Source organism: Primulina tabacum, chromosome 18, assembly GCF_025594145.1.
Source record: "Primulina tabacum isolate GXHZ01 chromosome 18, ASM2559414v2, whole genome shotgun sequence".
In the NCBI taxonomy this organism is placed as follows: Eukaryota; Viridiplantae; Streptophyta; class Magnoliopsida; order Lamiales; family Gesneriaceae; genus Primulina; species Primulina tabacum.
The window spans coordinates 31,699,037-31,726,655 of record NC_134567.1 but is presented as its reverse complement, the minus strand read 5'-3'; the positions used below and the strand labels follow the sequence as shown (position 1 = coordinate 31,726,655).

Sequence of the window (27,619 nt, the reverse complement as noted above, 5' to 3'; positions counted from 1 at the left end):
TTTTCTTTTTTGGTTCATATTCGCAAATCATCGAGTGCTGTTAAAGATAAGCACGTAGAAAACCTAATAATACATACACAACAAATCTTATGAGATTTTCTAATAATTAAATTTTGTGAGACGAATTTTTGACACAACCGAACTTATGAAAAAATATTATTTTATGTCAAAAGTATTATTTTTCATAATAATTATGGATCATATCGATCCATCTCACAAAACAACCTGGTTTTTTGATACCTGGTTTTCGGATTCGACCCCACATGAACTATCAGAATCTGAAAAACTCGAGTCGATGCCCAACTGAAGAGGAGAATATTGGAATAGAATTTGATACTTCTAATCTTTCTCAATAATAATAATAATAATAAAACCAGATATTGCAACAAAAAAATAAAGCAAAAAGCAAATTCGTTTCAAGCAAAATTATATTCTTGCACAGTTGTATATATATATATTCTTTGTTTGTTTGTTTTTAATTAAAAAATGAATAGCAACAAAGAAAAACTTTAAACTCGATAACATTTTAAATAAAAACCTTAAACAAGATAAAAATAATAATAATAATAATAATAATTAAAAAAACGAGTATAAAAAGGCATTTGGAAGCCACGCTGCTCTCTCGTGCTCACGAGCCAACAAACACGCTACTCTCACTCACTCTAATAAGCCCTAAAATCTCCAATAATCAGTCTCAAATTTGGTTGAGGTAAAAACCCAGTAACGTAGACTCTAAATTGTCTGCATGATGATAATTCGTGTTGAGTTTCTTGTGCATTTTGGTGGTTGAAAATGTAACAAAAATGGTGTATTCGTGTGTTGTGGGCAGCTGATGGAGATGGTTCTACAGGCCAAAGACGCGGTCGAATGGGCTTATAGAGCTGAGGGAGCTGTCAATTTGGTTCTTGCATACTGTGGAAACTCTCCAAAATTTGTAAGTTTTTTTTTTTTTCACTCTCCTTTGATTTTGTTTTATTGGCTTTGAGCTGATGATATATAGGCATGTTTTCATCTTTACCACATCGTTTTTGGCCTTTTCCGTATGAAGATTCAGTTGAGGTTTTTCCACTATTTTAAAAGACCTTTGCTGGCCATGCAAGCTGCTGTATAAAATTGTGGAGTTTGGCTTGTTTAGTGTTTGTAATTTGATTAATGGTAGTGGATGAAAGGCCTAAGAAAATATCCTTCTTTTTCTTGCTAATAACATAAACTTATTTTTTTTATTTGCTTTGAAATTTTGGATTGTATCAATCAAAATATGTGCGTTATGAATATTATACTTTGAAATACAATTTTGATGGTTGAGGTAGATGTTTTTTGTTCTACAGATGTCTCAGTAATTTTATTTTTTATTGCCTCTCTAGATCGGAAAGGTTTTAAGGGTTCAAAAGGTCTCAAGGAATGGATCTGAATATGGGAATGGTCATTCAGCTCTAACCAAGCATGAATACGTCCTGTGGGGAGAAGTGGGAGGCATCACCTCGGCCCCTACAAGGGAAAATGTAGAGCAACTCTATGTGCAACAAATCATGTGCCCATTGTTGGGTTCTGAGCATGTTGATGCAGGGGTAAGTTGTAACCATCTCAATTTTGAATGAAAATCTTATTACTTTTGCACACCTAACCTTTAGTTTTATTATCATTTCAGCTATTTATTATTACCATGATCATCATGAATTCTCCTCACCAAATATACAATTTGCACCCATTTTCCTTTCATGTGCTTGTTATGCTTGTTTATCCTTCAGTACACGCCTATTTTACCATTGCTCATCAATTTTGGGATATGAGAGTACAATTCCACGTTTTGCTTTGCCTTGCAGTTGCTAAATATATAACCTTGTCTCACACACTCTCTACATCCTTTAATGACGCATAAAGTAGATTTACTTGTTGTGTGGCCTACAACGTGGCATCAAAGTAGATTTACTTGTTGTGTGGCCTACAACGTGGCATCATGATGTAGTCACTTAATACATGTTGATTAAGTAATAGATGACTGGTGTGATGAGATCAGTAAATTGAAGTAAAAACTGCTATTAAGTTGACACGATATGGAAATTGATTATGCCATTATTGCCTCTACAACTTATATATTGGATCTTGTCATGGCTTTTGGCAGATTCGTGTTCTTGTGTCCAGAGAATTTTTGGAGGCAGTCGAAAATAGAGTTCTTCATTCTCGTCCTTCTTGGCGTGTTGATGAGGCTAAAGTCAATCCCCTATGTGACTCAGTTCTTCTTATTGCCGATCATTCAATATTTCCTCTCGGTACCAGCTTCCTTCTAGCATTCTTGTAAAAAATGAATTGTTGCTTGTGCTCTCCTTGGTTTAGGTTTTCTGGATATGTATTCATTTATATCTTATATTTGTCATATCTATCCATTGCTGAAACCACAAAATCTTTCCGGATATTCTTTTAACATGAATGGACTAAGAATAGATATCCTTGCTCTATTTGAGAATTTTCTTTCATCTGCTGTTCAATTTGATGGCATCCTCAATTTGTATTCCATGACCCATAAGAGTTTTTTTCTCTATGGATATGACAACATTTTACCTTTAGTCTAGCTTACTGTTTAGAAAGAAAATATACTTTTCTTGTAAATTCTATTTCAGCATGTGAAGAAAATTTTCATGTTATCTGATTGCATATTTGATGTTCGGTGTAAAGCTTACTGTTTAGAAAGAAAATATACTTTTCTTGTAAATTCTATTTCAGCATGTGAAGAAAATTTTCATGTTATCTGATTGCATATTTGATGTTCGGTGTAAATTTAAAGTATGGGAGGGTTTAATTAAAAATCATCCAAGTTGACTTTATCAGATTCAACCGAAAAACGGTTACAAATTGAAATCCATTGTGAAAAACATGTTGATTATAGTATTTTTTCCATTGAGAGTCTTGATAGGTCGCCCTTAAATTAGGAAGTCAATGAAGGAAAGTGTGTGCACTGCCTCAAGATAGATCCCCTCTTGTTGTTGAAAATGCAGATAAGCTTTTCAACCACAATGTTAAAATGTACATAATTTTACACGACTATGTAATTGAGGTAGTTTAATTACATGCGATCCATTAATTTGTGAAATCATCTCGCTTTAATTGAGTTTTTGATGATCGAGAAATCAACCTGGAGGCTACTGATGTGTTTACTTGTATTCCATATTAAATTGGTGTCTCATGTTGGATAAGCAATTCCCTAATCATGGTATAATCTTCAGTTTCAGGCATGTTCAAGGAAGATTTTTGCATCTCTGTGGAGATTAAGGTGCTTCTCATGTCATATTTGTTACATGTTGTGTTCCTTGCATGTTTATACATATTGTGTTAGAGATATAGGTTGTTTTGCATTGGCCTCTAATTTTTCCCATCTTTATAAGAATTAATGCGTTTCATATCTGTCACATTGTTGTGTTCCTTACACGTTTATATTTATTATGTTTGAGATGTAAGTTGTTTTTCATTGGCCTCTAATTTCTCAAGATATTTGAAAAAAATGAAAGAAGTAGAAGAAGAAAATATGAAAATGATACTTGGATAATATGGTTGATGGTTGATTTGACATGTAGTGTTTGATGTTATATAATGATTTCTTGAAAATGATTATATAGGAGAAAGGTGATTAGGTAATTATTGTGTTTGAAAATTATGATTTGATATTTGAATTGGTAGGGTGTTTGGTGATATTGGGGATCTTTTTAATTAGATCTAGAGTCAAAATGATTTTTCTTATTTAAATAGACAAGAGCATGGAAGACCCAACAAAGTTAAAGCCGATTCCTTCTAAATCACTTCTTTGGGATCATAACATCTTCCATTTCTCTTTTCTTCTAAAAATGCAGCCCAAATGTGGGTTTCTTCCTACTTCACAATTTATCGCTGAAGAAAATGCTCTCAAAAAGAGAATTACTCGTTTTCAAATGCACCAAGCTCTGAGACTACATCAAGGAAAGGTAACACACGTACCTGAACTACAATCCCCCTAACCCCAACTGCCTGAGATATGAGTTTTTTTAATAGATCTATACCTCTATATTTGCACTAGTTTTCTTTCTTGTTACTAATGGATTCTGTGAATGGATCTATCCAGGTGTCACAAATAAGCAAATATAACCCACTAGATTTATATTCGGGATCCAAGGATAGAGTACAAAAAGCAATTAAGTCTCTTTTCCTTACGCCTCAAAATAATTTCCGGGTTTTCCTTAATGGTGCATTTGTTTTTGGAGGCCTAGATGCCACTGACAGTACTAGTTGCACTGTTGACCAAGCATTTGATGATGCCCTCAAACATGTCATTCTTGCAAAAGATGGGATGCATACAAATTATTTTTTGGAACTTGTGGCTGAGGCAGTTTTCAACTCTAGTTTGCTGAATCGATTGCTTGAAGTTCAGAAGCTAGACATTGTTGACATTGAAGGAGCCATTCATGCATACTATGACGTTATTTCTCAGCCTTGTGCAGTGTGTCGGGAAAAAGGTGAAAAAATATTGTCAGGAAAGTATTCAGCCATGCATTCAATGCCAATGCATAAAAGTTTAAAAATCGTTAGAGATTACTTGATATCTGCTACTGCCAAGGACCTAAGTATGATGATTAGTTTTAGATCTAGAAGTAACATGGATCAGGGATCATCATATGATGTGGTTTATCTGGATTCAACCCATCAGAGTTTTCATTACAAGGTATAATCACTGATAACTGTACTCTCATCTTCTAGAATCAGAATGGCTAGTTTTTACTTTTTAGCATTAATTAAGGTTTTTGCCCTTGTATGTAGAAGCATTGATGTGGAGATTTTTTTCTTTGTTGGAGACAGTTGTAAAAATCATCGGCATTATGTATTGTGATCATCTTGGTTGGACTTCAGTTTTTGGGGATGAGGTTTATAAAAGGTCTTTTGTTTTTTTCTTTTTTAACAAAGACATGTTTTTGTCTCATAAAATGTGAAATATAATGTAAGAAAATGACACTGTTTTTATATTTCTTTCCTGTATTCATTGCAAAAGTCACGTGGCAAGGCATTTAGATATTATTGTAGGTTCTTAGGTTTCCAGGGAAAATACTTTCAGCTTTAGTTATCTTCTCGAGAAATTAATCTTGGTGCTAAATATTCTTAACATTGATGAATTCAGCGGTATAGTGTCATTTCAGTAATATTATAATTGCTAATCGAACTTGAACTCCTTTAGGCATCTTTCATTGACCTGGATATGAAGCCATTGAAGAAAATGGAGTACTACTATGAGTTGGATCAACGGATAGCAGGTAATTATATCCAAAGAGCAAAAAATGTGCAAGAATTTGAAAATGGTGAATCATCATATTCAGATTGGCACAATACCTAAATATGCTCCAATGCCAACGTGCAAATGCAATGACAGGTACCTTACAGTAATTCATGTTTTCTTTCATGGTTTGAACTTGATTTGTCCATTGCATTTTCTTTTGCAAATCTTGGATCATATGGTTTATCTGGTTTTAACTTGTAGTTAAGGTTAAGTTCAAAAGTATCACATTATTGTTTCATATTTCATTTCGAGTTCCTATTATTTGATGGCTTTCGAAGTTGATTAGGAAATGAACTGATGTATGGTTTTGAATAACACTTGCTTGCAGTCATAGAAATTAATTTGGGACCCAAAACCCGAATTGAATACCGTGCTCTCCTTTTATACTCAATTTCATATTAAAACATGTACATTATTCCACAGAAATGTAAGTCATGGTCTCATCAGAGGAACACTTCAGTTTTTTTCGGGATATAAAAAGAGCGACTGCCGGAACTCTTGGATTGACGACTGTCAAATTTTGGATCAAGTATGTGGAAAAATGGCATATTGGGACTGTGACTAGTGACTATCTACTGTATGTTGTTTATGTGCGTTTCTGTATCTTCTAAATCACGATTCGTTGTGTAAATGTTTGTTGTATCTGTGTATCTATTACCCTGAAATGTTACTTATCTCACGCGGTTAGGATTTGCAACTGTGTGTTGTCATTCATTGGCTTTTAGTAAGAGATTAATTGAAATTTTTGGTTGAAAAAGTTGAAATTGAAGAAATAAAAAGTCTTCATAAACTTTAAGCTATTTAGTCAATTAGTTTGATTTTTATTCAATGCAAATCTTTTGGTATTTTTTAAATATACTAGAAAAATATATGTGCGTTGCACGTAAAAATCTAAACTGTTGAAAATATATGTACGAAATTTTGATAATATTTAAATGAATTAAAACATGGTTAATAATATTTATCAACTGAAACAAACTAAGCCATAAAAAATAAAAAATCATGACCATAGACGGTATATGAATCAGATAAATTATCTTATCCACTTGACACACTTTTCAATATGCTTATTGGTTGATTTTGACAACTCAACAACTCTTTGTTTTAGTTTGTTATAATATGCATATAACTATTTTGGTATGTTCAGCAAATATCTGATCGTCTTTAACATCTATTATGTTATTTACAATCTTTATCGGGGATCTGACATGCTCGTAGTTTGCTTCTTTATCACGCCATTTTTTCTGTTTTCTACATTGTTTTTATCTGATAATCTTATTTTCCCGACTATTTTTTTTATTGTTAAATGATTTTTCCGCTTTTGACAATCATCAACTATAACTCTTAAGAAAAAATGCTTTTTCTCGTGATAAGTTTTCACTTGTGACTAAAAATATGTATAACCTATATATTCTTCAACAACATAACCAATGAATGATGTTGCACCTTCTTCAAATATTGTGATATTTGTGATATCATTTTTATATATTTAGTATCAATATTATCAACATATAGCTATAAGGTTAATAAATTTTTAACAACTATTTCTCAATCACTGTGAGAAAAATAATTGAAATCTCTTCAAATGACTATATCTTAGAATTGTGTCCTCATTTAATTTGACGCAATTGAAGAAAATCATCTTGATCGTCATTTTTTGGAAGCTTTGAAATAATGATTGCGTGCATCATGTCATGAGGATGATATAGTTTCAATCTCATTTGTTGCGTTTAGAACATAATATTATATTATTCATTGAAACTAAACAAATTTTCTTCTATCGAGTTTATATTTTATTTTATAATATTTTATATCTTGTGGAACGATATATAAAATTAATTATTGTATTTTAAAAATCTTGAAAAGAGATACGAATAATGTAATTAAGATATGCATATGAGATATCATTCAAATATATGTCAAAGTATTTGTCTCATTCAATATCTCATGATTCTCATCTAATAATATAACCATTTAGATTTCATGAGCATTTTATGATAGTCAAAATTAATTTGATGAAATATTGTAGAATTTTATTTGAATTTCAATATTTGGCTAAGTGAATTTATTTGACGAGTGGTTTTCTATGCTACCATCATATATGTTATGAATTAGCTGGTTAGACACTTTGACTAAAAAAAGAGACAAAAACAATCTTGTTGTCACCTCGAAATATATCGAGATAATATTGGAGGAAGTCACACAATTTTTCTTAAACCATAGAAAAATATTAGGCATGTGTTAACTTGTGATATAATAAAAATTTAGAATCATGCATAATCATTGAATTAGAACAAAATCGCATGCCAAAAATCTACTGGATATTATATATTTTAATAATTTATCCATATTTGTCGTTCACCAGAGGACTCTTAGACCTACCAAATTTTGTAGTTCACCTATTATTTTCATAATAAATAATATTACAAAAATAATATAAGCAAATACATAAAAACTCAAACTAAAATGCCTTCTATCAATCTATGTAAAACAAATTGATTAGAGAATATAATAATGTCGTAAAAATTTTAAATATTGATTTATAGACAGAAGTTTGGAAATACATTTGCCCCAATAAATAAAAAATATTATCTCTTGATATTCTGAGACATAAGGTAAAAACGAAGAAATATTTCAATTTTTTTAATATTTTCTAAGTCACTTCAAACCAGGTAATCTAAGCAAACAGAAAACATGCATTATGTGTTTAAAAATTAACAAAATATCTCAACAATAAAAAATTGAAAAATAACCATTTTTGTTGGATATTTGATTTTGTTTTCTCTTTTCTTTGTGCAAACAAACAAATCACATAAACAATCCAAACACAATTACATGATCAATACAAATGACATATAACAATCAAACATGTTAACGCTAGGGTAAAAAAACTCCTCTCATTGCAAGAATACAAAATGGTCAAATGGAGCATATTATTTAGTAATATTTATTTAGCATCATTTATAAAAAAAATTGACTAAATATTTATTAATAATTTATTTTTATTCAATCCGACTCATCTTCCTTTGTCTTCCTATTATTATTTGACGGCAATGTATAGATTTAAGTAATTAAAATTAAATTTAAAAGTAAATTAAAATAATAATTAGTTTGATTGAGTTAAATACACTATTAATGATCTTATTAAACTAAGATAAAAAATGACTTAAATAACACCATTAACATGACAAAATGTAAAACAAAAAAATAATATAATAGTAAGTTCACAAATGAAAGTCATATATTTAATAGATTAATAGATAATATATTATTTAGTAATATGTATTTAGCATCATATATTTAAAATTGATTAAATAACTTAAATGTTTGCAATGAAATCACTTACATACAAATATTTTCTATCAATCACGTATTTTTGTTGATACATAAGTAATCTAAATATATCTACATTCTAAATGGGAAAAAAAATGTGTTATATGACCTTAATATTTATTAATAATTTAATTTTATTTAATCACACTCATCTCTATTCGTCTTCTCATTATTACCTTAATGTTCGTAATACTAACAATTTATAACATTATGATAGTGATTTTCTGTGAATTTGATCTCGAATGTGAATTGTAGATATATTTAGATTCACACTTCACATTCATATATTTATATAGATATAGATTATTATTAAAAGAATATATGAAAAAGAAAACATGTATTAATTTATGTAAATTTTAAATTTAAAAATAAAAATGTATTAATGATTATTATTAAAAGAATATATGAAAAAGAAAACATGTATTAATGATTATTATTAAATGAAGGTAAGGATAATAGAGATATAGATATAGAATATTATTAAAAGAATATATGAAAAAGGTAATTTTAAATTTAAAAATAAAAATGTATTAATGATTATTATTAAAAGAATATATGAAAAAAAACATGTATTAACGATTATTATTAAATGAAGGTAATGATATTTATGTAAATTCACAATTCACATTCATATATTTATATAGATATAGATTTTTTATTTTGTGCCTAATGATAAGATTTCAAAATGATGTGATGTAAAGAAAATATGAAAACAACTTCAATTTTTGTTTCTATAATCCATAAATACAGGGAAAATGGGAAATATTAGACATTTGCATAAACAAACACAAGTTTTTAATAATAATAATTTATATCCTCTTGGTTTGGATTTTCGACAGAATAATATACTCTGTCTTGCGTTTGAGTATGCCATATTCAAACCAAGATCAAGTCCGGATCTTCCAAGTCGGTAGTTGGATTCGGATCCAGCAGGTAGAAATTCGGGTCAACACAAATTCCGGTAAAATTCTAGCAAGTACCTTAAATCTCAAGAAACTGTGGTCAAACATAAATGAACACACACAAGGTGCACAAACCCAAAAAGTTTCTTGAAGATGCAGTTTTCATACGAATCTCTGCCCCCTCCCAACAAGATTTTGCCAGCAGCGGCATCTGTAGTTGCCTCCATAATTCTCCTAAAATCCATTGTCAATGACCTCGTCCCTCCTCAGATTCACATATATCTTACTCCCTCCATCAAAAAACTCTCCAACTAACTCACTGTTGTTATAGAAGAATTCGAGGGCCTTGCTTAAAATCACATTTTGAGGCAGCTAATGTGTATTTGGGCGAGAGAGTCAAAGGTTAATAAACCCCTTAAACTGGAGGAATTGTCCGTAACAGTCGATATAAACCAAGAAATCATTTATTTCCATGATGGGGTTAAGTTACAATGGATCTTGCTGTCATCTACCATCAAACAGGCAAATCAAGGGAATAAAAAGGGCAATCAGAAAACTGCGCTACGGTACTTTGAATGGAGTTTTCTGAAGAAATTTAAAGATACGTGTCGAAAGTTTATTTGCCATACATATTGAGAAAAACAAAGGAGATCAAGGAAGAAATAAAGGCAGTTAGGCTGCATACGGTTGATTACAATGGCATAGATTATTGGGGATCGGTTGTCTTGAACCATCCTGCAAAATTTGATACAATGGCAATGGATTTTGTTGTGAAGAAGGAGATGATTGAGGATATGGATAGATTTGTAAAGGGAAAGGATTATTATGGAGAGTTGGGAAGGCCTGGAAAAGAGGGTACTTGTTTTATGGTCCACCGGGAACAGGAAAGTCGAGTTTGGTGGCAGCCATGGCTAATTATCTCAAGTTTGATGTGTATGATTTGGATTTGAGAGAGGTACAATGCAATTCAGATTTGAGAAGGCTGTTGATTTGCACGGCCAATCGGTCTATACTTGTGATAGAGGAAATTGACTGCAGTGTGGGATTTCACAACAGAGAGACTGATAAAGCAGCAGCTGAGGATGACAAGGTACGCAGACACGCAAAAATCACAAAGTGGAGGCTTGTCAACTAAAAATAACAAAAATTCTCATGCATAAGTTCATAAATACGACTTCCAACCCTTCCCGCAAATAATTTTTATATTCTTGCTTCCCATAAATCAAATTCCTAGTTCTATTCCAGAATATTATTGGTGATAACCGGGGAGGCCCCGGTCATGAGTATTGGATGATCTTTGGTCATAGATCAGGTCATGAAAAGTTTTGGGCCAATCCGATAACAGCCGGGGAGATGATGGGCAAATGAATGTCCGGGACATCATCTCCCCGAACTACTAGAAGCCCGGGCTTCCAGACGAGTTCCCAAGCGATGGCTTTCTACCCGGTTACCTCAATAATAACACCTCATTCGAGTGCACAAGTATGTGATACCTTATCTTTGTAATCATTAATGTCAAAATCGCATGGATTTGACAAAGCGAAATGGACAGTTTGGCGTGTCAGAAAAGCAGAGTATGGACAACTATTTTGCCATAATTAGTAAGTGAGCACTGAAAACAAGATCATCATTAACTTTCTTTCTATAAATATCAGGTTTGTTTAAACATTAAAGGATTCATTCATTCACTTACATATTGCCTACAACATTCATTACAAAATTCTCCCTATAACCATTGACTGACTTGAGGGTCGGAGTGGTCACATCGGATAATCTTCCGGCGTCCATTAACGTTCTTTCTCCCTTGAAAGTGCAGGTCCAGGTGCCCGGGCAACAATCTCCAGCTTATCAACCCGACCCGGTGAAATCGCCCACCAAGCTCTTACCCGATTCACCCGGTCTTCATCAATTATGATTCACCAAGAAATGCTTTTAGACATTAACTAACAAGAAGGGTTCTCTTCATGCTGCCAGATAACATTGCCAGGACTAGTAAACTTTATTGATGGCTTGTGGTCGAGCTGTGGAGATGGGAGAATCATAGTCTTCACAACAAACCACAAGGGTCGTCAATTAGACTCATCCCTGTTGAGACCCGGTCGCATGGACGAGCAGTTGGAGATGTACAGCACAATCAACGGTTTCAAGACACTTGCAGCCAATTATCTGAAAATAGAGGAACACATACAATTTGCTGCCATTGAAGAGCTTTAAACAAAAGTGAAGGTGACACCAGCTGAAGTTGCAGGAGAGCCCATGAAGAGCGAGGATGCAGACACTGCCCTACTATGCTGTACCAAACTCCTCTTGGACAAAGAAAGATTCAAGGTAAAACTCAATACAGTTGATATCTAAATAAGGAGCAGTCGACCCATCATCTCAATGCAAGGTGATGATGCAGATTACCCTACTGAATACTGAGCACATATATTAATTTTATTTAATTCTTGTTTTAAGCACTTTAATATATTAATTCCATTTAGTTGAAAATGCCTTGGTCATGACAAATCTGCAAACCAGTAGTGAATGTATCCATGACTAAAATCCTGTCTGAAGTCACTGTCTGCAAAAGGGGGAAAGTATCGATGTTGAAATATTGCCCAAGAACACATATAGAACGCAAGTAACACTTGATAGGATTGTTACATCAATGCAGATAGGTATGTACTCAAGACTACCCCCCTTCCCTGAAGTCCAGATGGAGGGGAGTGGAACATCTTCAGGCGTAAAACTAAATCGTGTGAGTCAACATTGATTCGAGGACAGACCGTCGAATCTCACATTTTGTTCTCCTAAATGATAAATGATAGATAATGGCACTAAATGATAAATGATAGATAATGGCATGTCATTAAGGAGCAAAAAATCATGAAGCTCACTATCATTTGGAAGCAGCACTTTTGTATTCATCATCGTTTTACGAAAATGATATTAAACACCAGACCAAAACCCAAGTCGGTTCGTTAGGTTATAGATACAAAAAAGGATCTAAAAAGTTTCAGCACGAAGCTTATGTAAAATATATAACATAATAACATATAGTAAGCTTTTAATCGAGTATTAAATATTTTTTAAAAAAAATATACAAATAAACTTTGATTCCAGTGAAACAGTTTGCCTTAATTAATTTTTTGGGATCAAATTAATTAATTTATTTTTTTTAAAATTTAGAAATAACTAGTACTGATTTAAGATGCACAATATTTGGGCATATATCTAATGTGGTCATATATCTAATGTGGTCCGTTGAATATTTGTAACATTCTTAGTTGTACGAATCAAGTGGTATCAAATTTAAATTAAAAAATAAAATGAAATAATGATGAGAGAGGAGAATTGCCCATTTTTAGAATGAATTGACAAATAAAAGATAAAAGATATTAAAGTCTTAGATTGCTCGGGTATCCCTCTTGACCTTGACCTTGACCTTGACCATGGGTAGCTGGCTCGATGATTGATCACGCTCGGGACCTAGCCTTGGTAGACCTCATCCAATAATTGGTTTAGTTCTACTACCAAAGATATGAACTTAGAAATTGAGAGTAGTTTGAAAGAAATGACATTGAATCTTTGTGTATTGACTCCTAAATCGATTTTTTTGGGATTCGGAGGTGAATAACATATTACCAAATCATGTCTCGAGTGCTACAGCTGTGGATATTGTCGGCATAGTCAAAGGAAGTGGGTAGAAGAAAGTGAGCAGAAATAATGCAGCTGGAACATACTTCTTTAAAGTGAATTTGAACACGGCAGCTGATTTCTGAAATGGGAGACGAAGGTTCACATATAGCCATGCACCTATAAATAGGTGCTCATTTTGCAATTCATTAGCATCCCATTCACAAGCCTCTTTTTGTGATTTCTTATTTCTCCTATTAATTCTATAATATTTGTGAGGTGATTGTTCTCCTGTATTAAGAGAGTGTGTGTTCTCTTTGGAAACACAGTGAGTGAGTTGTACACCACAAAATATTATCGTGAAATTCTTTTAATCTTGCCCGTGGTTTTTACCCTTAATAATTTTTAGGGGTTTTCCACGTAAATCTCGATGTCCAGTTTATTCTTTATTTTCGGATTTTATTATCTCAAATTCCGCACGTGGGACCAATAGATATAAGGATTTCGAGAATAAGCTTTAAGAACTATTATGTAATAATGGTTATGATGAGTGGTTTAGACAACAATCAGATCATAGTTATAATAAATAGTTATTATAAAAGTTTGCGTGATTTTTCTCATTAAGATAAAAAAAAGTAGTTTGGCCCCATCTAAATTTATTTTATCGTTTTTATTCCACGACTATTCACGTTGAAGTTTTATTTGGTTTAAATTTACTTAATTTTTTCAGACCCCTCAATTGGCTCAGTTGGGACTTGTGTTCAGTCATGATGGGAATATGACACAAACATTTGCTTCACTAGCCAGTTTCTTCCATATCGCAATTGGATTTGGGAATACCCCTTTAAGGTGCGATTCTTTATTCTTTGTCCAAGATCACAGTTCATGAAATGCCACAATCCGCCAGAAAGTGTGAATGTTACCACATTAATTTTCATACACAGTTAGCATGAAAGGATAAAGCAGTCAGCAAATGAAATAAATTTTAGCCATAAAAACTAATCTACAGTAACATTGATGCATCATCAACTGTATACCAAGAGATCTACTCAGAATCAATTCAGTTTAATGTACCAAGTTGAATCAGTTTTGAGATTCTTTGATAAAATAGTGCTGTACATGTAGTTATAACTTCAGGTCAATTATAACTTCAGGTCAATTCAAATGGTTCATAATTTTTCAATTTTCAATTACTAGAATTTTGCCAAATGTATCCCGTTCAACTTTGATGGAATAATCATGTACAGATAGTTGCACCTTCAATCGAATTCAATTTCTAAATTTTCTACTAACCGAATCTGGGAAAATTGACCAATGAAGTGTCATTTCTGCCTTAAGTTCAAATTTGCTAAGGTACCATTTATTTTCTTCAGGTTTCAAGCTCCTGACTAAGCAATAGATATGTCTTTCCATGGTCCTCTGTCTGACCTGAGGCAGCCTCCTTCAAGCTTACAGTTACAGCTCCCACCAAGAAAATCCGGAAGCTCACTGAGCACCAATTTGATTTCATTAGACTAGCAGCAAGTTCATGAGAAAGATTGAATGGGTACGAGTAAAAAATTAAGCAGAATTCCATGAACTCATCTTACCTTTCGTCAATCATTTCAAGCAATTTTGTTCGATACTTATTGCCAATGACCTAAGATTTTGGATAATATTATAGTAAGTCTTTTAATTTATTGACTCATGGAAAATGTATGTGTTTTATACAAGTATTTTCTTATACCTGAATCTTGGATGCTGTTTCAGGGTCAAGAAAGCATTTTATAGCGCTCCAAAGTAATCTAAAGCCAGGGCCAGCATTTACGATGAGCATTTGATGAAGGGTCTGCATATATCAGGCAGCGATGATAAGCTTTGTTATGGAATATGACTATAGATAGAAACAAGTGTATCAGAAAGAGTTAGTATTACTTCGGGGTAAAAGTCATTATAAATCTTGCGGAGCTGCATAATGACATTTTGCACAGGTCTTGTAAAACTCTTAAAGGTCTGAACGGTAAAACAAACATTATCGAGCCAAATTGTCATAAAATTTTCAAAATGATAGAAAGTGCAAAGGACAACTAGTAGAAAGAGAAGTACTTACCACGCCTTCAACATCAAGAATCACCAAATTTCTGTTAATGTGTCTGTTTGCAGAGATAGAGCAAGCAGGAAACCTGACCCTATGAGTTTTCTCGTAGTCCAGGACTTGGTATTTGACATATCGATCTAAAGTGGTGACTTGCATCAATTTTTCCACATCAAGCTTTCCCAATCTTTCAATGTAGATTGGTCTTCCTTCCTTGTCTACACCGTGATAGCCCTGAGGGTAATATTTCTGAACTTCATTCAATTCCTTAAAGTCAAAGTCCTGGAGATGATACATTAAGCTACAAGAATTACAAAGCATTTCAAAATGGCAGACGAGAATGTATTAATGAATTTACCACTTTCGATAAGATTCTAAAAATAAAATGGATGTTCTGCTCATATGATCAACCCTAATATTTCTAAAAAATTAAATTGTTTAGTTTTCCAAAAACTTCCACCAGCCTCCTCCAACTATTTTAACATGTAACCCCTGGCTTTATCACTACACTTCAACTCTAGAAATCGTAAGTCATAGAAGCTTCTCTCTTGTTTATTTATTTATTTAAAAAAAACCCTTTTCTTCTCTAGCGTTATTATTTCTCTAGATGCTTTATTTTAGTTCATTGAAGCTAGAATCTCAGACCAAAATCAGTATATATTGTTATCAGTAATTATAAAATCAGATGTTCGTCAAAGACAAATTATCTGTATTCTCATCATGAAACCTCGAAATGAAAGCAAAATTTGGATGGATGGCATGTCAAGAAAATGTATCAGGATGCCAACCGTAAAGAGCATAGTCAAAGTCACCTTCATTACAGCGTTAACACCAAAAAGTTTCCTCCTATTAAACATCTCGGTCAATGAGTTCTGTTCCTCCATCAATCTGATAAGCACGAAGCATTAACAATATCATCCCAAGATTTCATCCAATCTATTCTATGTTATATACAAAAGTTCCGGAAACCAAGGACGATAGTAAAAAAAATTTAGATGCCATGTTGAGTTGGATAGAGACGGCATAAAAACAGGTGCTTGAGGCTGCACTCCATTTAACTTCCACTTTCGAAACAAGTTTGATGAATATTACAAGGAAACGTAAAGAGCCATCAATTCCAGAAAATTCGCAAAATATTGAACTTTGGAGCATAACATTTACCCATTCATCAAAGCAACCCCTGAATAACTGAATAAGTACAAAACAACCCAAATTTGTAGAACACAAATCGAAACAGCTGATGAACACAAAGCTACGAATTCGAAACTGAATCCTAAAGAGTTCGATCTTAAACCGTATCACCACGAAATCTGTACGCAAAATAACAGGAACTCGAACCAAAAAAGAAAAAACAGCAAAACATACAACACAATATATTCATAACAACATCAGGAACACATTTATCGGAGTAAAAGGAATCAAAAGCAAGATACCAAGTAACAGGAGTAACCGTCGTACTCACAAGATGCAGCGAATCGCGTAGAACTCTGGTTTTGGTAATTGGAAGATGGCAGCGCTTCAAAAAGGAAGACGAGGTGGTCCGATGTGTACACGTGGCAAGATCTTGGTGGTTGCCGTTCTCCTGGCGGGAATATGCCGCGGAATATGAATAACGTTCATTTGTTTGCAAATGGATGCGTGTCTAAAAGGGGTCGTTTCTTACAACTTTGTTATGCAAATACTAAGATAACTAATATGTAATCAAAGAATAAATAAAATAAGAGGAATTTATATATATTTTTTACATAAAATAGATCGGAACTTTTGCTTCTTCTTTTTTTTTTTTTTTGCAAAAAAGATAATTTTATTAATTGGAAGAGTTAACAATCCTCATACATAGCATCAACAATAAAGTCTGGTATTGAGGTTCAGACTATGGGACGAGCATGAAAACAAGATTCCCCGAAGTGGACCTTATAAGATGGTCTTTGACTGAGAATTTCGCGGCACGCGGATATGATGTTACCAAATTCCGAGTCGTCTTCTCTATGAGAATCAATACTAATTTGGAATCTGGTTCAAAGATGACTTCTTGGAGTCCCATGCCTTCAATCCAACTAAGCGCCTCCTTGAGTGTCATAGCTTCTGCTTCTTTGATTCCCACTAGGCCCAGAAATGCATTGGTTCTAGCTTATATAAAGGAGCCGGTTGAGTCTCGGAGTGCCATACCCATTCCTGTAGTTCTCAAGTCGTACTGTATAGTCGCGTCTATGTTACATTTGAGCGCAGGTGCTTGTGGTTTCTGCCAGTTAAGCGTCTGACTTGTTGTTTCCTGTCACTTGAATTCCCATTGCTACGCACCCCTCTCCAATCTGATAGAAACTTCAACGCTGGTTCAATTACTTGGGTTGCTGACTGGGAGTTCCTATTCCACAACATGTCATTTCTTGCTCTCCATATTCCCCATAAAACCATAGTAATTTTGTCTATGACTAAGAACCATCATCCAGAAAATCTAACAAAGAATTCAATAATCGCTTTAATACAATTCTGCATTATATTACATAGCACATATAGTTATTATCCATACAATATACAAACATATATATTATATACATAACTGAACGGTTTGACAAAGTGATTGCTATGTACAAGCCGTATAAATCCTCTCTTTGACAAATGAGTCATAGAACAACTCTGATTCTATGGCCAATTCTTCTTCGTTCGAAGTTGACTCAGCTTATCCCTCCATGAAGCTGCACAAAATATGACATTAAAAACCGTTGCAAGGCACAAACTTTTTTCTGTAAATTAAAAGTTAATGGAAGATGATTTTGATTCATCCATGTACGTCTGCTGTCAGAACCACGTCTGAGGAGGTGCGATGAAACACGATGGACTCAACACAGAAGACAGGAGCCTCAAACTTAACTGACTACAAAATTATTAAACACCACTTTAGTGATGTAATAATTAACGTTTAGTTTCAAAGATAAAATGGAGAAGAGAAGGAAACATTGTTTGGCCAACAAGTTTGGAGCATTGGCACGGATTGAAAGGCCGTTTACTTACAATTTTAAGATAAAAAATTGATAAAAAATTTATACTACACCCTCGAACATTTTGATATGCCATACTGGGAAATATGAATTTATTGTACTTATAAATCTTTAGATCATGTAAGTCTGACACATAAATTTTACACTTGGAATTTATCTGCTCAACCCCAGAATCTGTTGGCACACAGACCCAACAAGAAGTAACATAAATTAAATAAAAGATTTCTGAAAAATGTAGAATTTCCCCCCATATACATTATATATGGTTTCCTGCCCCATTAAATTATTGGATCTAATTATGCAGATATGAATAAAATGGAGAAAAAGTACCTGCATCCCGGTAGCGTTCCTCAACCACAGCAATCATCATATTCCGTACTAGATCAAACTCCTTTGTATCAATACATGGCTGCCCAGTAGGTCTGAGGTAAAAGCTTAGTTAGTACCATTTGGAACTAATGCAGTCGATTCAAATTCGAGTTCCTCCAGCAAAAGATCATAGTTCTGAAACCATGCTTGCCAGTTCCAAGTTCCTTTAGGACATCATTCGTACCTGTCAAGTTCAGTAAACAATCTGCCATCAGACATAGAGCTCCTAACCGACAACTTGGGTGTCTCCATAACCCTGACGCCATCGTTGTAAGCCAAGAATTTGTTCACTTGTATTGGCACCTGTGGTAATAAATTAGTAGGCTACATGAGTTAGCCCATTTAATCTTAGCGAATGTAGATGTTACTATTACCTTGCATCTCACTGCAATATTGATTGCATCTGATGGTCGGAGATCAAATCTGACACTCTCCGCTTCATTATCCAACTTCAATCAGAATAAAATAATTAATCCACTGATAAACTACCAAGGGTAAGAAGAATACTGGTAATTCAATCACTTACCTTTGTAAGATGCAGCTCAGCACAATATGCCTCGTGTACCCTCTTGGTGATACGTACAAGCTTCACCTGAAAAAGAAGAAGATAACTCAGTGCTTAAATACTCATAAAAAAAAAAATAACAATAGATTGTATTGTCAACGCACTGTATAGCCCATCTTCTCAATCATATCTTTCACCACTTGATACATGGTGGGTCGAGCCTGAATATTTTATCGAAAAATTATAATCCTGCCTGAACCCCAAAAATATCTGTTGAATTCAGATACCGAAACAAGAAAGGGACAGGAAAGCGTACCATTTGAACATTCCGTACAGCTGCCATGAGTAGCACACTTGGCATTTCCACTGTAATGAAGGCCACAGGAATCAAGAATAACGAGACAATAAAAGCTTAAAACAAATTTACAGTCTGGAAAAATATTGGTCAAATTAAAATCTTACAAACTATTATAGGGAGTAGTAGGCCAGTCCCATCTTCCATCTTCAGAACAATTGCAGGATGTGGAGCATAATCCGGCAAATGACTTTGAGGACTATTACGGACACATCTCAACTGCCCACCATCTCTCATCTTGATCATGAACCCCTCCGAGCCACTTTTCACCTCAACTATCACAAATAATAAACAGAGAATAGATTTATATATTCCAATTTCCACAATCATATTAAAAACCATGTACAATTATATGAGCTCGCCGTATATACACTAGAAGAGTAATTCTCCCATGTCGGAGCTTTCATATAGATCGGTATCTTTTTTCCGAACACAATGCAAATCATAATAAGACAAATGATGGAAAAATAAAAAAATTCTAATTTCAATATGGTTTAGGCATGCAATTATGCGCAATAATAAACTCCACATACCAGCTTCAATCACACTAGAATCAATATAATCAGCATCATTCTCATTGGAATTTCCTGCCATGCTACCATTACCATTTGAGGATGAACTGAAACTACACCTGATAGATACGCCTTTCCTCAAATTCTGTCGAAAACCCGTGCTTGTCTTGCCACTTTGGATCCCTTTAAGCCCCGATAGCCCACCTCTAATGGCTTTATCTTTCAGCAAATGTGAACTGAAAAGTGCTGAGTAGATTCCAGTCTGTTTTGATCCAACTACGGGGCAAACAACAGGGCCTTGAAGTGAAGCCATCTACAATCCTTTCAAATGCATCCGAACAATATACAGTAAATATCAATTTTTTACAAGCCTAAAATGTGAATTAATATCAAATAAATGAACAGAGACTTGAATATAATTCACAAGTTTGTAATCTTTGAATGATAGTTAAAATCTGCCGGATAATCATGATATAATATGCTGTCGGATACCCGAATCTTAATTCCAAGGTTCAGTAATTCCGAAACTTGTTTAAGTGAGAATTTCTAGAGAGAGCTCAACGTTGACTAGATTGGGGGGATTCAATTGCGTCGTAAATTTCTTGTCCAATATCTAAAATATAATCATAATTGCCGTCAAATTAAGCTACGATTTATCAACCATAATATACAACCGAGGATGAATAAGTAGCAATCTTTAAATTTCATGACACAACAGGAATAAAGCCTAGATCGATTGAACACACTCTCAAAGCTTTGCAAGTCAGAAGACATACTTAACTGAATCATCGTTCGATTTTACAAGTCGACCACGTCCTTCAGACCATAAAATCTCCCAGTTTCTCTTCTCTATTTCTCAAGGTTTAGCCTTCATTTCATTTTTTTACATACAAAAAGACTCCATGGAAGAATCATCGTAGATTTTTTTTTTTTTTTTTTGGGAACAAGAATCATTCTAGATTTTCGATATACCAAGAACCACCACAAAAAATAAAAAATAAAACTTTCTTTCTGTATGTATATAAATAACATATATACACCTTGAAAATAAAAATGCTCTTCAAGATTCGGAAATCAACAGAAAACCCACCAAAATCCGCAGCTTAATTCCTAAAAACCTAGAAACTGTGAGAATTTCATTGAATCAGTAACAAGTTAAAATTGATCCGGGGAGTTCAAATGATCAGAGCAAAGGAAAAATGAGGAAGAGGAAAGAAAAAAACTGGGGAGAGGAATGGACTGGACAGCTGATGACCGAAAGTACATAAAATATATAAATATAAAGAAAAATTAGCGAGTGCCAGAAATCGATCAGAAATATTTTTTGCTTACAAAAACCGATCAATTGGTAAAGTGCGCTGGAGATATTTTACTAGTACAGCTAAAAAAACTTTAAATAATGTAATAAATTAATTGTTATTATTAATATTATATTATATATCTTTATTCTGAAAATTTCAAAATGATATCTTCATAATATAGGGGCATATTTATTTGCTTTATTTAGACTCAATCAGAATATTTTTTACAAATTAAGATTTTGAATTGATTTATTATTTTTATTTTGGATTTTTGTTTGAAGAAGTTTATTTAGGATTATATCACATAATTTTGTATGACAATAAAATCAAATGATATGCTTTCTTTGTTTGTACCACGTTGTTTTAATAGGTCGTAAGTATTTTTAATTTAGAACCCTGTTTTTTGTTTATTGACTAAGTTAATAAAATTCACATGAATTTTTAATCAAATAATCATTAATTATTGATTTTGTCAATTATAGAAATATTTATTAATCGACAATTAATATCCTTTTTAATTTAAATTTGTATTAATTCCAGAGTATTAATTTATAGATATTATAGTAATTTCATTTTCAAGCAATTATTAAAATAAAAATAATGTTAAAAGTACAACAAATACTATAAAAATATTCACAACAATTATATAGTGACATTTTGATATTATTTTTATTCAAAAGTCATTTATACAGTCATTCGACTTCAACTCCCGAAAATAAATATACTTTTTTTTTCGTTTATAAACGACTTTTATATCTCGACATAATTATTACTGTAAATTCAACTTTTATTGTAAATATTGTGACACTGGCAATAAAATGGAGAACTAAACATACACACCCCTGAATCCAATGAGATATATAAAGAGAATTACAGCCTCAGGAGTCTGAAAGTTGCGTACATAGGATAACAAATCCGCTCCGCAAAGAATCGGTACATAAAAGTTCTTGAAAGAAAGTGTGCTACAGTTGTCAGAAAATTTGTTAATGTCATGAACTTGATACCTAGAATAATTTTTTCCGTTTGGGGGTTGGATGATGTCCGCTCCCACTGGAGGCAGAGTTTCTGAATATAGAAAGTTTGACAAGAATTACATGGCCAAATGGCGTAGGCTGTTGTTCAAAGAATAATTTAGTCAAATGTAAATTCCATCTCCACAGATAATGTGATCACAAATTGAATCAGGTATGAGACATCATATCGAAGTTCATAAAAACATGATTTCACAAAATTAATGGAATCACACAGAAGAATAAGGATGTAAGAATGGGTAAAAGGAACTCATCGTGACTGATAGCTTTCCGTATTTAGCTAGTCAGAGGTCTTCATTACTCACCACTCCATATAGCTCAGAGAAGACCATTAAAAAGCAATGTCTGCCGCTCGACTTTGTTATTCAGTCATTCACTTATTTTGCAGTTGCGTATGTAAGGATGATCATATTTTATGTACTTGGTCCAATATGGCCTGTACCTACTCATTGCCAACTCAAGCCACGGTTTCATATTCCCATTGTAATGTACTACAGCCGCATTCTCAATTTCTGACCGATCAATGCTTGGATTATAACCCAAACCAAGAACGTGCCATGACTTTTCAAGTGGATGAGTAAGCCCATAAAAAGTAATCAGACCTGGAGGCAGTGTCCCTAGCTTCCAAAGGACCCTGTCTTCATTCTGAGTCAAACGAAGAAAAGGGGGAAAACAAACGAAGGAATTGAGAACATTTTGTGACCAGGAAGTAATTGTCATGAAAGATAAAACTGAATTTTTTTTGATAGATTTATATAGCTTCAAATTACACGACACAACATAAAAAAAGAAGCAAAGTTGTAAAACGAAAAAAGGAATAATACAAGAAATTACCATATTCTGCCATTTGTGGTAAATGCCAGTTATATCCTTATTCTTCCACTCTTTGAGATCGAACATGTTCATTCCGTACGCCCACCCACAAGCATTGGGATCAAAATGTTTTGCTATATGAGGATTGGAAAAGTTTAGGTACTTATCAAACCGATGAAAGCTCTCACCACAGGTTTCAACCGCACCATTAACTTTTCCCTGAAGATCTACTTGCCACAATCCAGTCAAGTCTTTCTGAACAACAACGTCATCATCGAGGAAAAGAATTTTATCCAACTTAGGATAAACTTGTGGGAGATAAAACCTGAGGTGGTTAAGCATGGATAGGTACTTTGGATTCCTGTATTTTAGGTTCGAAGAACCACCAGAAAGCGTGGTAGGATGAGCAGCCTTGAAATAGTACTCTTTCATGGCGGCAGACTCCAATTGATGTAAAACGGGGCAATAGGAAGAGTTAAGCCACTTGAATTCATCTACATTTTCAACATGGATGGTAGCTTTACCAGGGGGGTTCAAGAGAAACCACATATTCATTGCTCCAAAGTTTAGCTTATCAGTAACCAGATGGAAAACATGCTTCTCAGGTTCCTGCAGATCGTACAAGCACCATGCATAACGTCAAAAGAATGGATCAATAATTTGAGAACAAATCAGAGAGGAAAATAACAAGAGTATTAAAAAAAAAGAAGAATAAAAGTTGCCTATTTTTTTTTTATAAAAATGTTATAATCAATCCAGCAACAAGTCTTGAGAGAGCAACAAAAAAATTGAATGAACAAAAAGGAAGAAAAAAAAAGAAGCAAATTTCACACCTTGGCATTCATGATGGTTGAATTGACAACCACAGAAACAGCAAGAACATTGTCAGAAAAAAGGGCATAGTGGTAAAGACTTGGATTTTCCAGATTTTCACTCTGCGGGAACTTTCTTTCCTCTTGTGGAAGGAGGTAGTAATCAATTGTCAAGCGCATTGACAAACAGTGAAGTCCATTTGGGATTGTCTTTGCTGCTATTTGGCTTAGGAATGTGCTTTGCTTTTTTAGAATCCGGACTTGCTCGTCTGCAGACTGCAGCATGGCTCTTAGCTTTCCAGTTACAAGCTTGCAATCATACAACTGCTCCCTGGCTTTGGCAAGGACTTGGCCCATTACTTTAATTTTTTCAGGTGCACTGTCGTATTATTAGTTTAGACAACTTGGAGAGTAAGCTAGAGTTTGAGAGATTGTATAAGAAAATAGCCATGCATCTTACCTGCGTTGTAATTCAGAATCAGCAGTTGTATCTCCCAATGAACGCTGACTTTCTTTGAGACGGTTCTGTAATTCATTGGCCGAGTCAGTCTTGTTCTTCATCCTTGCAAGACTTATATATACCCTTGCCATTATCATTTGATCTCGTATCAAGCGCACATTTGAATCAGAATTTTCATTCTCGTTTTCTTTCCTCCATATGCTATACTTCCCTAAAACTGCAGAATCAACTGAATTTGAATGTTCAATAGCTGCAGTTTCAAGCTTCACACTCACTTCATCATCTTGCTTTAACAAATCGGCAGCACGCTTTTCTTGTCTTTTTTCTCTCAGTTGCTGCATTTCGATTTCATAAATAATCCTTTAGCTCAAGATTATCCAGGGACAGACATGTCTAATTTCCAAATAGAAAAATGCAAATTTAAAAGGAAATACTTTTCTTGTTCTTTCAATAAAAGAAACAAAAATTGAGTTCAAGTATCAATAGCAATATCATCCAAATGCAAATCTTGGAGCTTACCCTTCTGACTAGCATAGCAGGAGTTTCCATAGCACGAGAATGATCCTCTGCATACAACAATATGCACAACTCAATTATTTCATATTTATACACAACAAAATGAAGTATCACATCAAGTGAATTTCTAGAAAGTTAATACCATTTGAAGTGTATTCCTGCTTGCCTCTAGATGTTTCTAGCCTGGTATTTGAAGCCAATCCAGTCGACTTACATCACAAAATAATAAGAAACAGGCATAAGCATCTTTCAAATGATAATATGTTCTTCAACTACAGAAGTAACAGGAGCAACATGTTTATGCTCATCCTGACCTCAGCAAAACTGACATTATTATCAGCAGCAGTTTCCAGCCCAAAAAATTTCCATGAAGCAGACATGTTATTTTTTCTGAAAAAATCTATAGTTAAGGGTCCTAAATCATCATTGCTGGCATTAACGACATCCATTACCTAAAATAATGCGGAGATTTTCAACAACCTGACGAAGCATAATATATTATTTGCTTTCAGAACACATTCATCAAATCAAAACTTACCTCTTTTGAGAAGAAAGATTTAAGATGTTGAGAAGCAAGCCTCAGTCTCCAATTAAAATCCTGTATAGAGCAGCGCCTTATTAACCTCACGTCTAATCCAAATATACAGTACATAAATGTATGTATAAGAATATACCAGTCCACTAGTATCCATTGAGAAGTCATCTTGGCCTGCAGAACATCAGATACAGTTTTCAGTTAAATGTAAACCCGGAGAATCGATTAATACCTAAGTGACAAGTGACAATTCATGTGTGCAAACAGAAAGAAATTAAAAATGTGGAAGCTTGCCCATCCTCTAGCTCTTCAAGAGAGAACTGGCTCATCCCAAATTTATGTCTTCAATTGACAAAATAAGTTCAAAGCAGAAATGCTAATTATTGAATGACAACCACCATAGCAATGTAACATTAACATTTTTCCTTTGAAAGTAAGATAAGTTAATATTGAGAATATTTGATCAGATCTCTTAATAGATGACTTGAAAGGTTTCATCATCAGCACTATCCAGATCCACCCCACCTGAACATATGCTTTTCGAACTAACTGCCACTAAGAAAATTTCGATCCTCGATTTTTCCTATCTATCCAATCCATAATGCAATGCATGACGTTCTGCATTTTTTTTTTTTTGCAATGAAGCTTAGTGCTGCTTCTGAACTTACAACACAATTTACAACCATACCCTACACTTTCAGCTGTCCCACCACAACTGGAATATATTCCCATCTGATAGACAACGAAAGGAAGATTCATGAAACCTGCAAACTGTTTTCTGCAATGTATCAAACTAGCAAATCAACTATTCAGGAAAAACAATAAGTTTTCCAGATGTCTACAAACATTATTTCAATTGGGTAATTTTCCAAGCTATCGTCACCAAATCCCAACTAAGTGACAAAATTGAATCACCCCGATTTTTAGCTAAATGTCAACTTGGAATAACAAAAAAATTCACCAAATCAAATTCTACAAACAAGTGACCCACAACCACTTGCATCAAGACAGCATTAAAACAAATGTTTGGAGCACCAACTGTAAACTCAACAATCCAACAGATGCCTTAAATCTCAATTTTCAAACCCAAAAAAAACTACATAAATCAATCATCATAGAAACCCACCACCGGAAGCATGGGCGAAGAGGCCACGGCCTAGGACCAAGATGGAGAAAGCAAGAAGAGAAAAGATCAAGACGTGGACAACGGTGAAGCGAGATCCAATTGCCTTGTTCCTGTGGATTCCAGCAGATGATAATCCTCCCCGAATCGTCATGCCCAGTCCACAGCCCTTCCAAAGTTTCACCAATCAGAGAGAAATGGGAACGACAAAATCATACATGGTGAGAATGATGGCAATTAAAGGAGATCTGTCTGGCAATTAATGATAATTTTATAATTATGCCGGTTTAAATGTGTGTGCGCGACTGTGTGTGAGAGAATATTAATGGATTTGAAAATCACATTTCCTTGCCAGTGTGATCAACATTGATTTTATTTACATTTATACCCTTCGATAACGGAAAATTGGTCCCTTGACCCTTGTAGTGGAACTTGGCACTAACCTATATATCTTAGAAAAACTTGATTAGGTGTACCAAGTTATTCCATATTACCAATATAGATCATATTAAAAATTTATGATACAACGAAATTTAAGTACGATATCATATACATAATTTTATATCCAAAAAAATTTATATTTTTTAATTTATAACTTTTTTACAAGGATATCATATATATCGTTTCAAAGGCAAAGCGATTACAACTAATTACAAGGACTTCGAACCGAGTTCGAAAGTTTGTGTATGAATTCGGGAGAATCAGATTCTGATTATTTGTCCAGAACGATGACAATTGCTAACAAGATGAGAATCCACGATGAAAAGTGTAGAACAATCCGAAGATCTTGATGCGCTTTCAATTGGTTAGTTGCAAAGTTCTTTACTGGTTCATGAGCAAAATTAGATTGTCCAACAAGACAAAGAGGAAACTTTAAAGGCAATAACCAATTTTAAAGATCTTGGACGTGGGAAAAAGAGATGGAAAGGCAAATAATCACACTAGAAATCAGACAAGGATCATGGTATTGACTTCAAATGGAAAGCAAAAGGCCATGACAATAATAATTCAAGTGGTTGCAAAACAAAGTCTGTAGACAAGTCAAATGTCCAATGTTATAAGTGTCAC

General features: G+C 33.8%; 4 protein-coding genes and 1 pseudogene across 14 annotated transcripts; 2 read left to right on the top strand and 3 right to left on the bottom strand.

Moving 5' to 3' along the window:
• Positions 1-23: 23 nt before the first annotated feature.
• Positions 24-26,884, bottom strand: LOC142532720 (polygalacturonate 4-alpha-galacturonosyltransferase-like). 3 transcript variants are annotated; one of them, XR_012816597.1, is made up of 11 exons: positions 26,555-26,884; positions 25,568-25,602; positions 25,432-25,491; positions 25,208-25,345; positions 25,036-25,102; positions 24,897-24,943; positions 24,378-24,712; positions 23,939-24,296; positions 23,127-23,714; positions 22,173-22,937; positions 24-37 (listed from the first exon to the last, which is right to left on the bottom strand). XR_012816597.1 is itself a non-coding variant. In XM_075639128.1 (10 exons), the coding sequence occupies exons 1-10, from the start codon at positions 26,703-26,705 to the stop codon at positions 22,662-22,664; spliced, it is 2,055 nt and encodes a 684-aa protein (XP_075495243.1). In that variant the 5' UTR covers positions 26,706-26,884; the 3' UTR covers positions 22,106-22,661. The 3 variants fall into 3 exon arrangements, 1 of the variants encoding a protein (XP_075495243.1); XR_012816598.1 differs by lacking the exon at positions 26,555-26,884 and having other exon boundaries at positions 25,208-25,283; positions 25,568-25,608; XM_075639128.1 differs by lacking the exon at positions 24-37 and having other exon boundaries at positions 22,106-22,937.
• On the top strand, positions 557-5,827 carry LOC142532805 (inositol-pentakisphosphate 2-kinase-like). Its single transcript, XM_075639287.1, has 9 exons — positions 557-709; positions 830-934; positions 1,365-1,568; positions 2,123-2,270; positions 3,222-3,268; positions 3,843-3,953; positions 4,091-4,687; positions 5,195-5,386; positions 5,717-5,827. Exons 2-8 carry the CDS (start codon positions 833-835, stop codon positions 5,348-5,350), a joined length of 1,365 nt encoding a protein of 454 aa, XP_075495402.1. The 5' UTR covers positions 557-709; positions 830-832; the 3' UTR covers positions 5,351-5,386; positions 5,717-5,827.
• LOC142532962 (AAA-ATPase At3g50940-like) lies at positions 9,651-12,015 on the top strand (annotated as a pseudogene).
• LOC142532964 (phosphatidylinositol/phosphatidylcholine transfer protein SFH3-like) lies at positions 14,271-16,864 on the bottom strand. Of its 2 annotated transcripts, none has more exons than XM_075639531.1 (7): positions 16,683-16,864; positions 16,033-16,108; positions 15,236-15,502; positions 15,061-15,138; positions 14,873-14,974; positions 14,736-14,785; positions 14,271-14,634 (listed from the first exon to the last, which is right to left on the bottom strand). In XM_075639531.1, exons 2-7 carry the CDS (start codon positions 16,102-16,104, stop codon positions 14,535-14,537), a joined length of 669 nt encoding a protein of 222 aa, XP_075495646.1. In that variant the 5' UTR covers positions 16,105-16,108; positions 16,683-16,864; the 3' UTR covers positions 14,271-14,534. The 2 variants fall into 2 exon arrangements, with proteins under 2 accessions (XP_075495646.1, XP_075495645.1); XM_075639530.1 differs by having other exon boundaries at positions 16,654-16,863.
• Positions 17,666-21,305, bottom strand: LOC142532963 (bifunctional nuclease 2-like). 8 transcript variants are annotated; one of them, XM_075639524.1, is made up of 11 exons: positions 21,001-21,304; positions 20,453-20,573; positions 19,982-20,281; positions 19,556-19,723; positions 19,410-19,459; positions 19,258-19,314; positions 19,115-19,180; positions 18,963-19,037; positions 18,773-18,891; positions 18,550-18,641; positions 17,666-17,916 (listed from the first exon to the last, which is right to left on the bottom strand). In XM_075639524.1, the coding sequence occupies exons 3-11, from the start codon at positions 20,271-20,273 to the stop codon at positions 17,864-17,866; spliced, it is 972 nt and encodes a 323-aa protein (XP_075495639.1). In that variant the 5' UTR covers positions 20,274-20,281; positions 20,453-20,573; positions 21,001-21,304; the 3' UTR covers positions 17,666-17,863. The 8 variants fall into 8 exon arrangements, with proteins under 8 accessions (XP_075495639.1, XP_075495642.1, XP_075495640.1 ...); XM_075639527.1 differs by lacking the exon at positions 21,001-21,304 and adding an exon at positions 20,737-20,986; XM_075639525.1 differs by lacking the exon at positions 20,453-20,573 and having other exon boundaries at positions 19,982-20,273; positions 21,001-21,305.
• Positions 26,885-27,619: the final 735 nt, after the last annotated feature.

What these genes read in the sequence shown, in the direction of transcription:
- LOC142532805 (XM_075639287.1), top strand. Translation starts at nt 833, where the DNA reads ATGGAGATGGTTCTACAGGCCAAAGACGCGGTCGAATGGGCTTATAGA. An exon ending in TCATTCAATATTTCCTCTCG is followed by an intron (nt 2,271 to 3,221) that starts GTACCAGCTTCC and finishes TATAATCTTCAG; the next exon opens with TTTCAGGCATGTTCAAGGAA. An exon ending in GCATCTCTGTGGAGATTAAG is followed by an intron (nt 3,269 to 3,842) that starts GTGCTTCTCATG and finishes CTAAAAATGCAG; the next exon opens with CCCAAATGTGGGTTTCTTCC.
- LOC142532964 (XM_075639531.1), bottom strand. Translation starts at nt 16,104, where the DNA reads ATGGAGGAACAGAACTCATTGACCGAGATGTTTAATAGGAGGAAACTT. An exon ending in GTGTTAACGCTGTAATGAAG is followed by an intron (nt 15,503 to 16,032) that starts GTGACTTTGACT and finishes TATCATCTCCAG; the next exon opens with GACTTTGACTTTAAGGAATT. An exon ending in TTCTTGATGTTGAAGGCGTG is followed by an intron (nt 15,139 to 15,235) that starts GTAAGTACTTCT and finishes TTTACCGTTCAG; the next exon opens with ACCTTTAAGAGTTTTACAAG.
- LOC142532963 (XM_075639525.1), bottom strand. Translation starts at nt 20,273, where the DNA reads ATGGCTTCACTTCAAGGCCCTGTTGTTTGCCCCGTAGTTGGATCAAAA. An exon ending in CTGTACGGAATGTTCAAATG is followed by an intron (nt 19,315 to 19,409) that starts GTACGCTTTCCT and finishes TAAAATATTCAG; the next exon opens with GCTCGACCCACCATGTATCA. An exon ending in CTGAGCTGCATCTTACAAAG is followed by an intron (nt 19,038 to 19,114) that starts GTAAGTGATTGA and finishes TTCTGATTGAAG; the next exon opens with TTGGATAATGAAGCGGAGAG.
- LOC142532720 (XM_075639128.1), bottom strand. Translation starts at nt 26,705, where the DNA reads ATGACGATTCGGGGAGGATTATCATCTGCTGGAATCCACAGGAACAAG. An exon ending in CTTCGCCCATGCTTCCGGTG is followed by an intron (nt 25,603 to 26,554) that starts GTGGGTTTCTAT and finishes GATGTTCTGCAG; the next exon opens with GCCAAGATGACTTCTCAATG. An exon ending in CAATGGATACTAGTGGACTG is followed by an intron (nt 25,492 to 25,567) that starts GTATATTCTTAT and finishes TGCTCTATACAG; the next exon opens with GATTTTAATTGGAGACTGAG.